This window comes from Aphis gossypii, unplaced genomic scaffold (assembly GCF_020184175.1).
Source record: "Aphis gossypii isolate Hap1 unplaced genomic scaffold, ASM2018417v2 Contig00328, whole genome shotgun sequence".
Classification (NCBI taxonomy): domain Eukaryota; kingdom Metazoa; phylum Arthropoda; class Insecta; order Hemiptera; family Aphididae; genus Aphis; species Aphis gossypii.
The window spans coordinates 88,005-98,147 of record NW_026083068.1 but is presented as its reverse complement, the minus strand read 5'-3'; the positions used below and the strand labels follow the sequence as shown (position 1 = coordinate 98,147).

The 10,143-nt window shown below is 29.5% G+C and overlaps 2 protein-coding genes and 1 pseudogene across 2 annotated transcripts; 1 reads left to right on the top strand and 2 right to left on the bottom strand.

Annotated features, from left to right (window-relative positions):
- Positions 1-576: 576 nt before the first annotated feature.
- LOC126553787 (uncharacterized) lies at positions 577-5,922 on the bottom strand (annotated as a pseudogene).
- Positions 5,923-7,192: 1,270 nt separating this feature from the next.
- Positions 7,193-7,948, top strand: LOC126553786 (uncharacterized). The gene has a single exon (XM_050208902.1). The coding sequence runs from the start codon at positions 7,193-7,195 to the stop codon at positions 7,946-7,948; it is 756 nt and encodes a 251-aa protein (XP_050064859.1).
- A 259-nt stretch (positions 7,949-8,207) lies between these two features.
- LOC126553792 (uncharacterized) lies at positions 8,208-9,789 on the bottom strand. Its single transcript, XM_050208907.1, has 3 exons — positions 9,283-9,789; positions 9,004-9,168; positions 8,208-8,466 (listed from the first exon to the last, which is right to left on the bottom strand). The coding sequence occupies exons 1-3, from the start codon at positions 9,491-9,493 to the stop codon at positions 8,216-8,218; spliced, it is 627 nt and encodes a 208-aa protein (XP_050064864.1). The 5' UTR covers positions 9,494-9,789; the 3' UTR covers positions 8,208-8,215.
- Positions 9,790-10,143: the final 354 nt, after the last annotated feature.

Sequence of the window (10,143 nt, the reverse complement as noted above, 5' to 3'; positions counted from 1 at the left end):
CACACCGAACAGCATCGGTAGAAAACTGGTAAAATTATACAGCGAGTACAGGTAATAAATTACGATAGGTAATGATAACTAATTAAAAAAAAAAAATAAATTGTCAAGGATAGGTACCTGAGACATATATCAGTAGAGATAAACTTCCGATTTTGGCACATACGTTAAATTACGAAAATAATATGACCATTCGACGTTATACTTCATGGTAATCGGAATAAAAATTCCCGGGAAAAAAAAATCCCCGACCCTAGGAAAAAAAATCCCCAGCCTATAATATTACTCACAACCACAATATAAAATGATTTTAGTATTAAATTACAAATAGGTATACTATATATTAAAGTTATCAGTCAAAAAATCAATATATTATATAATATTAGGTACCTATAAATAATTTAAAATAAATTCTGTATTAAAAAAAAAAAAATAATAATAAAAAAATATGTAATTACAAATAAGTATTTAGTATACTATATATTATAGTTTTCAGTCAAAAAATCAATATATTAAATAATGTTATAAATAATTTTAAGTAAATTCTGTAGCGAAATAGTAATAAAAAATAATAATAAAGATAATAATAATCAAAGTTAGTTATTAGATTGTTTTCTAATATTATGGCTTATCGAATTTAAAAAATCCGAAACATTTATTTTTCCACTTACAAACCTGGCACAAAGTTCTTTTAATCTTATTTCCGTCGTCCGCATCTGTCCAAGTTTGGTTGTTTTCATATTGATTTCTCCAACGTCATCCAATGCTAATTTTGCGTAATCCGATGCAACTTCGTACTTCATTTTTCTTATTAAATGCCAAACTGTAGGATGTTTAATGCCAATTAAATGGGAAAATCGATTGTTCCATCCTTCTGTGACATTATTTGTTCGGTGTCTATTACTATCATCATTTGATAAGGTAGTTTGATGTACATTCCATGTACAAGGTGGAAATACTGGAGGAATTCTTCGAAGACGAATATTGGACTCGTTTGTACCTACTTTTTTAAAAGATCCATTAACATAGGTTGTATCAAAATATATTATAAAATCTTCTGCTCCAGTTGGTATATTTTTTTTTAACCACTCCATGCCATTTTTAACATCATCTAAAGAAGAAAAGCTAGACTATCAACCATAGTACAGAACTTACGGAATGTTTCGTCTTTTTTATAGCGTTCGGACAAACCTAATTCTTGTAATTTTCTATACGTTGACTGACAGAGGTGGTAAAAACATCCTCGAATCGTAATGTGGCTGCCTAAGATCAGATTTGCTGCATTCATGACGGCTAGTTCAAAATCCATATTTAAAAAACCGGGATCTGGGTATTTTCCTCGTTTTTCACACTCGTTCATTACAGTACGAAACAAATGTTCATATGTGTATTGTGTTTTACGTTCAAGAATACAGTAAACAGCTGTAATAAAAAATGAATTTTTTTAAACTCGAATTACGTACAGTCCAAAATTTCCGTCTATGAACCATGTATTAGAACTTGCTAATAAAGATAAACCCGTGTCTGTAGCAAATATTAAAACTCGTTCATTCGCATCTAGACCATTGTCATCTAATAAAAATCTTTCTTCTCCGTATAAGCACCATTCACCTAAAAAAATTTTTTTATTATTTTTTAAACTCAGAGCGAGTGATAAATGTAGGTATTGATTTTACAATGACATATAATATATTTTTTTTTATAATATTATTATTTTTTGTAATTTTTTTAAATTAACAACAAAATATATAATACATCATTAAACCACATCCCTCATTATGGGTTTGTTATGGACAATGTATGTTTGAAAAGGTTTAATGTATGTGAAGCTGTTATGTGTGTGTGTGTGTGTGTGTGTGTGGTGTGTGTGTGTGTGTGTGTGTGTGTGTGTGAAACATTCCTATGCATAACGTATGATTTAGCTAGGTACTTATTCGTAAATGAATAAAATAAGTATCGATATGTTAACTATATATAATATGTTTGATTGTTGTGTATGTGTGATGTAAGATTACTTATGTAATATGTGTGTGTACTGCGTTTAGTATGTATGTGATGGTAAGTATGTTAGTGTGTGTGTGTGTGTGTGTGTGTTGTAAATAAAAGGGGAAGAAATATAATTGATTGGGAAGGGGAAAAATATTTGATGGTCAGGTGTCATATTTAGTCAAAATCAGAATATTATATACATTATTTTTCTTCAAAAGGTAGGGGGTTTGAAGGAGAAGGTATAAAATATATACCCGGTTACGTGTAGGATCTGGTGATGGTGTTGGGTTTATGAGTGTTGCGGGTTGCCTATATTGAGTAATTAATACAAGTTTGGGAGGAGCTGTGTAGTTGTTGCCTATACAGGCCATACCTATCCTTTTACATGTAAAATTTAAGGGGGAGGAGATCTAGAATCCCCATTTTACACCTACTCCAAGATGTTAAATATTGTTCAGAAGTACTATAAAAACTTTCAATTACAGTTAGAATGTCAGATTCTTGTACTAATCCATCATATTCTAGTTGCCTAATAAGCGTTCTTACAGACAAAGGAATGAATTTATTTTGTTTTTTATGCATCAAGTTGTTTTTAAGTTGTTTTATCTCATTAAATACTTCAACTGCAAGTATGTTTTGGCCTTCTATGTTCAAAACATGTTGATGGAATGTGGCAGCTTGACTGTGAATAAAGTTTAACCATAGCTCTGCACAAGGATTGCTAAAAAATGTTTTTAATATTAGAGGTACTTTATCTAGACTCAAAAAGTAAGATTTTAAAGCAGGAAACAGTTTTAAAATTCTTTCTACTGATGGCATAAGCGAAAGCCACCTTGTTTTACTGAAGCCAAGAATAGCTTTATACTCAATTTCTACAAACATACAAAAATCTTTCAATTCTTTCACTCTAACAGTGTAAATGTAAAAAAAAGAATAGATTTTTACTATTATACATTTTATATCAATAGGACGACAGTCAGCAGCGGTTTGTATAGCATTGTGGATAATTTGGGCAGCACAACCAACTTCAATTAATTGTTTTCCCAGCTTTCCTTGTAATTTATGAAACACATTATTAGTGCCACGTCTTGAAACACCACCAAAATTATAGTTATTGTTGTCCCCACAAAATGCAGCTACTTTATTTCTAATGTTATTATCATCTATTGTTTTTACAATATAATTTATAATAATATCAGAAGTTTCACCTGGCTGAGACTCAACATTTAATATTTTTATCTGAATTCCATATAGGGGGTCAAACAATCTAACAAGCAAAGGAAACAACTTAATATTTCCATGGTTTGAAGCATCAGTTAAAATACTTATACTTTATTTATAAATACTTTATGCAATTTGCGTTTTTAAGCTGATTAGTTAGAATATCAATTGCATATGGAGCAAAAACATTGGTTACTATTTTTTCACACTTTGTTCTGGCACAATGAAATTTAGGTTCAAAACAAGCCTGTGTAAGTTTAGAAAAGCAGTCATGCGAACGAAAGCTCTGATTTTCAGAAACTGTATGGTATGCCCAAGCACCTTCTGCAGCTGCTATTTCCAAATCTCTTGAACTTGGTGCGCTACTTTTATAATATGTCGTTAATGACTTACTTGATGAAACGGCTATACCTGCAGATTTATGTGTAATTGATTGAATATGTCTTTCAATATCATATCCACCTCCGTATGAAATACTGAAAGTTCGTTTACATTTTCCACATTGTAGTTCGGAATCAGATCCGTTGATTTCTTTTAGGAAACTGTACTTATTTCGAAGTTTAGGCGTAAATTGACACAAACGTTTAGGTTTACCCATTTTGGTTAAATATGATTTATGAATTGACACGGTCACTTTACGTTAAGGATTATTAATTATTATACGAAATACGAATACCGGTCACCGGAATTCTGAATGGGAATTATCCATGATAACAGCCTGCTCATATCACAGAATAGATAAAATTTCATCTAAGATAGTACTATCTTTAATTGTGCTTGTATCATAGAGTAATAGAGAGGACGTTTGATAATTTCGTTGATGCTCAAAATGACACACGGCAGCGTGACCATTAAAAAAAACAAAAATGTATACGTCCAGATCTGTTCACCAGACAATAGTTTTTGTATTAAAAATTGTTAAAAAATTCAAAACTTAAATCATTATTAATTATTACTTACTTATATTAAAATGGTTTTTTTTTATGATGAACTCTAGAAACTATCTAAAATAGTGTTTTAGTCATAGGTTAAACTGGTTAAAGGTTCATGATGTACTTATGTTTATTCCCTAGAGCTTGTCAGTAATATTTTTTCTTGCTTCTTAAAACTCAGATAGGTACCAATCTAAAAGTAGGTTCATTATAAATAAATTAACAACATTTTTAATTGAACATTATAATTAATAAAAATATTATTGCCCTTTAAACAACGTTAATTTATTATACCAACTTCTTAGAGATGGCTTTTCATTATGTGATTGTATGCTATATTTTATTTTTAGTTTACAATATGTAATCGTTATAGATTTAATCAAAAGAGGAATATGATCAACTAATACATTTTGGCTGTCTGTATTATGACTTTTTAATGAATTAAATATAATGGAATTACCTATGAACCTACTTAATACTTTTGATTGAACTAGTAATTTATTTACAGATTTATTTTTATAATCAAAAGACTTCAAAACATTTTCCGTTTCATAGCATACAATTATAATATTTTCACTGGGATAACAGAGTCCACTGTTATTACCATATCTGTTTTTAAGAGTAATTAAGGAATTCATGAAGTCTTCTTTATCAAGGGAAAACAAAGCAGATACACATGCTTCACAATGTAAGGTAGAGCTTAATTTATGGGCAACAAATCCAGCAATATAAATGATAATTTCTTTAGAAAAATGACTTAGTGTGAAAGTTTCGTTAATAGTGACTACATAGTTATGATCATTTATAAATTTGTCTACGGTTTTGTCATTTTCTTCCTCGAAAAGTGGGTCATGATTGATGTTAACTGAGCTTTCATTTATAACTTTAATTGGATCCTTACTTGAATAGTGTAGAATTTCAACATCATCAAGTGGTATACAATTTCCCGTATTGAACTGTGGAATACTAGTGCTAAGAATAACTAGTTTTCTGTATGCTGAACGAAATTGTTTTGCTGTCGGATTATTATTATGGCCACCTTGAGATCTAATACTTCCAAAGAATAGCTCTAAATGGTCTTGGCTAAGTTTGTACGTTCTTATAAAATCTAATTTTTTTGGAAGTATTAAAGTTTTATATAGATCCAACAATGAATTCAAACAAATGATGAATCCCAGAAATCCAATTTTTCTGTTTGAATTTAATACTGAAACATATTCACCATCTATATTTTTTATACGCAGTCCTTTAATGTACTCAGTAAATTTTGAGGTAAAATCATAAATATCTAAAAAATTATCTCGACACATAGCTTTTTTTTTCCAATACATTTAATACTTCTTGTATTTAAAATATCAAACACATCATTAAATATTTCTATGAATTTCACAGTAGCATCAATTACTAACAAATGCAGGGAGGTTTAAATTATATTTACAAAACTTTAATGCGTCAGCTACTGAACGACTTAATAATTGAGTTGCAAGCTTCACCTTCATTTTTTGCTTAAGAAAAAAAATGTGTTTTTTCTCAGTTTGTTAGCCAAATGACACCCTTCCTGTTCCTGTAGTATAAATAATTGATAAATATAGTTAAAATCAATCAATTGATCATCCATATCTTTAAATTACTTTTTTTCGCCAAAAGCATTTCTGATAAGCTTCACCGTGTGAGCAGCATCCAATAAAACTACAACTTCTGCATTAGCATTATTTTTAGAGCAAGCTGTTAATTTAGTATTTAAATTATCCACATCAAAATTACAACCTAAAAGTTTAGACATTGATAAATTTGTTGAAAATCCATCATACGTTAAGCTTGTAATAATAACATTAGTTTCTAACAATAAATCTAAAGCGTGGTGAACTAGTTTAGATTTTTGTGAACTATTTAATCCAGAAGTTAAAAAATAGCCAATTGGAATTTTCCAGTTTTCGTTTACTTACTACGTTTATATGATGGCGTTAAAACGGTTTGAAATTAAATCGTTTTAATATTATTTAAAACGGTTTAAGCTTAAACCGTTTTTAGGTGTTTATATACGAACATATATTAAATCGGTTTATACAAATATTTGATAAACCGTTTTATATTTTATAAACTGTTTTAAATTTAATATTCTTACTCCATGACATTATTCGTTTGTTCCAAGAGAATACTTGATAATTGATTTGATTCAAATTTTCATATTAGATAATATGATTTATTCATTTTGTGTTACAACTTACAAAATACAAATTTACAATAGTTATAAATCATGACAAAATTAAAATTAATTGTTTCAATTCTTGCTGAGTTAAAACGCAGAAGAATGACAGCTGAAATGCGAAGAAAAAAAGTGTTTAAAATGATAATTACTAAAAGGAAGTTGTTAAAACATAAAATATTGTTAATATGTGCTACTACCATGCCATCAACTATTGTTCAAGATGCTCTTTCGCTTACAACAGTTGACCAAATAAATCAATATACTCAAGTTCGAAGCTTATGGATGAAGGTAATTATAATTAATATATTTTCATAATTGTATCCATAAATATATAGTATAAACGTATAGCTTTTTTTTTGTATCAAGACCTTAGATACATTTTTTTTTTTTAAACGAGACATTTATTTATCATTAATATTGGTTTGAATTTATATTAATAAATACTTAAAGGTTGATAAAATCCTTCTGTAACCCTACTCAATTACACCTTTTAATTATTTAAATATTCTTTGTTAGATGAGAAGTGGAGACTTTTGGAATCGGATTGTAAACAATCATTTCACGGATGATGATTGGTTGGATCATTTTCGTATGACGAAATCAACATTTGATTACATATGTACACAACTATTTTCAGAGTTAACACCTAATCCGTTAGCATTTAGACCATCATTATCAGTTGAGAAAAAAGTTGCAATTGTAATCTTTAAACTGTCAAGTGTCAAGTTGCTCAGAATATAGAGTTGTTGGAAACCTTTTTGGTGTACATAAAAGTACTGTTCATACATGTGTTTATCAAGTTTGTAAAGCCATAAATAAGCTATTAAGACCTTTGCATATTACTATGCCTACACTTGATGAAGCTAAATTCATTTCACAGTGTATAAAAAAGAAAACTGGAATGGAGCAACTTATTGGTGCTATTGGTGGGACTCACATTCCAGTATTGCCACCTAAAATAGGTTATAGAGATTTCGTTAATAGAAAAGGCTGGCCATCTATGGTTCTTCAGGGCTATGTGGATAATAATTATATATTTCGTAATATCACAATCAAGCATCCAGGAAGTGTACATGATGCCACAGTCTTAAAAGATTCAAATTTATTCCAAAATAATGAAACATTAATCCCAAAGCATTGCATAAGTATAAATGGCAAAGAAATACCTTTAATGATAGCTGGTGATCCAGCATACCCACTATTGAAATGGTTATTAAAAGGCTATACTGGAAGTCTAACACCAGAGCAAGAGTCTTTTAACACTTACCATTCTTCAGCTAGATTATGTGTTGAAAATGCTTTAGGTCGATTAAAGGGACGATGGAGGTGTTTACTAAAGCGATGTGATATAAATTATAAATTTATGCCACAAGTCATCTCAGCATGTTGTGTATTACACAATATTGTTGAACAATTTAAAGATAATTACCATGCATCATGGACAATGGAAGTAAATGAAGGAAATATATGTTATGCTCAACCTAGTCAACGTGAATTATCGCAAGATACAATAAATACAAATTCAAAAGAAATAAGAGAAATTCTCAAAGAGCACATGGCAATGAATTATCCACTAAGAAAATCTTCATTTAAACGTTAAATATATGTTTAAAATTCATACTTCATACTAAACTAATAAATAACCAATAGCTTGCTGTAATACTTTAGTTAATTATTTAATGACCTCTTAAATATGAATAATTATAATAAAAAGAAATACAAATTTAAAATTTTAACAAACAAAATATAAAAACCTTTTTTAAATATTAAAAAAAAATTATATAACAAACCATTTATACAAACTAAATAAAAACAAAGTTAGGAACTTTGGATATTTTATCACATAAATTTGTCTTGTTAATACTTATTATTTTGATGAGTCTTTAATTGCATTAATCAACAACTTAAACAATTCATTGCTTTCTTCTCTCTCAGCTTTGACAATCTCACGTTCTTCAATTAGAATTTTTTCTTCCCATTCTCTTTGTTTATCGAACTCTTGTTGTAACATATTATTTTGCCCTTCAATGAAATCTAAATTCATTTTACTTTGTGCGGTTTGCCATTTTTCAGTAAATGCATCTAAGACCTTTGCCAAACCTGATGCCTTTTCAATACCTTTAAGGAATAAAACAAAATAATACTAATAAATCCAAACAAATTAAAATAAACCTATTTATATAGATTGTCAACAATTCATTAATTAATTATTTAACATTAAGTTCAGCAACAATGAACCAGTGATTTTTTTTTAGACTTTTCAATTATGTTTTAAAAATGATCCTCTAGTCATCTATTTCTATATATATTTTCTTGTTTAAGATAATAAAATATTATAGTATTGTCTACATCATTTTTACATAATAAATAATAATTTTAAAGACTTTTTAAGAAACAGCATTTTTACCACTTTTTGGTTTATGTGTATGGTATGTGAAAAGAGACCAAGTTCCAAACTCCCTTCCAAAAAATTCAACCTATCAAAGTAGTGAAATCTATAAATTGAGGCCAAATAAACATTTTTTTAGTTCCACTCCTACTTGCAAGAGAAACACTGCTATTTTATTTGTATTGCTTTACATGCTGACTTTTTAGGGAAGGGGCTGTAAGCTTTTTTCATATTTTCTTCTCTGCTTATACACTATGTTTACTTACTTTTCCTTTGTGTTTTCGAAGGTTGAACTGGACTTATTGTTTCAGTACATACTTCAGGGCCTTCTACAGTTAAATTAGTTCCAGCAATGTCAATATTGTAATCAATATTGTTACTAAAAATGACTTCCATATCATTTATTTGTAAATCCTCTTGGACTTCATTATCTAATATAATAAATCATTAAAAATAATAGTAAAGTAATTGTAATGGTAATTATTTCACACTATTATTATTTAATATAATTATAATTAAATAAATTATAAAAATTAAATATTTACCCGATTCAATGGAATCAACTCCATACTCCAATGGTTTAACAGATGGACGTGTCTTCAAAAGTTCATCCAATTCTTCATCCCATTCACCTCCGTCCTTGCGATCATTACCACTCTTTCTATTGCAATATTCCTTATCTTTGTATAAATGTTTTAAAGCCTTCCATTTTGCTCTAATTTGTTCAACAATTTTGTTGTGTCCTAAAGCCTTCATTTCTATTTGAACAGCTCCCAAAATCTACATGAAAAAAATATATTTACAAACATACTGAAGTTGAGACTTAAAGATAACAAATAATTATTATTTCTCCATTTCTGTATCTTTTTCCGTCTAAAGCAGACATTATATTTCTTTCTTTGAAGATTGCTAATAAATCTTTCACTTCTTTATCTGACCAAGAAATTCTCTTTCGTTTTGTCGGTGTCGGAGATGCCATTTTTATGCACTGTTATTAATCAACTTGATAGTTAATAGGTACTTACTAAAAAACGAATTTTTTTTACGGACCTTTTCCGTTTATTCACTACCAATGACTACACATGCGTGTTTCGGCACTCGTCGCTACGCTCCTCGGCGCCGTCGCTACGCTCCGCACAAATCGAAAATATCCCTCGACTTGCTATGCAACGCCACCTCAAGTAAGTCACAGGATAATCACTGCCCATATACTACGACATAACTTACCCTGTGACCTACTTGAGGTGGCGTTGCATAGCAAGTCGAGGGATATTTTCAATTTGTGCGGAGAGTAGCGACGGCGCCGAGGAGCGTAGCGACGAGTGCCGAAACACGCATATAGTTATTGGTAGTAACTATATACACATAAAGCACACTTCATACCCCCAGAATCTAAATAATATGTT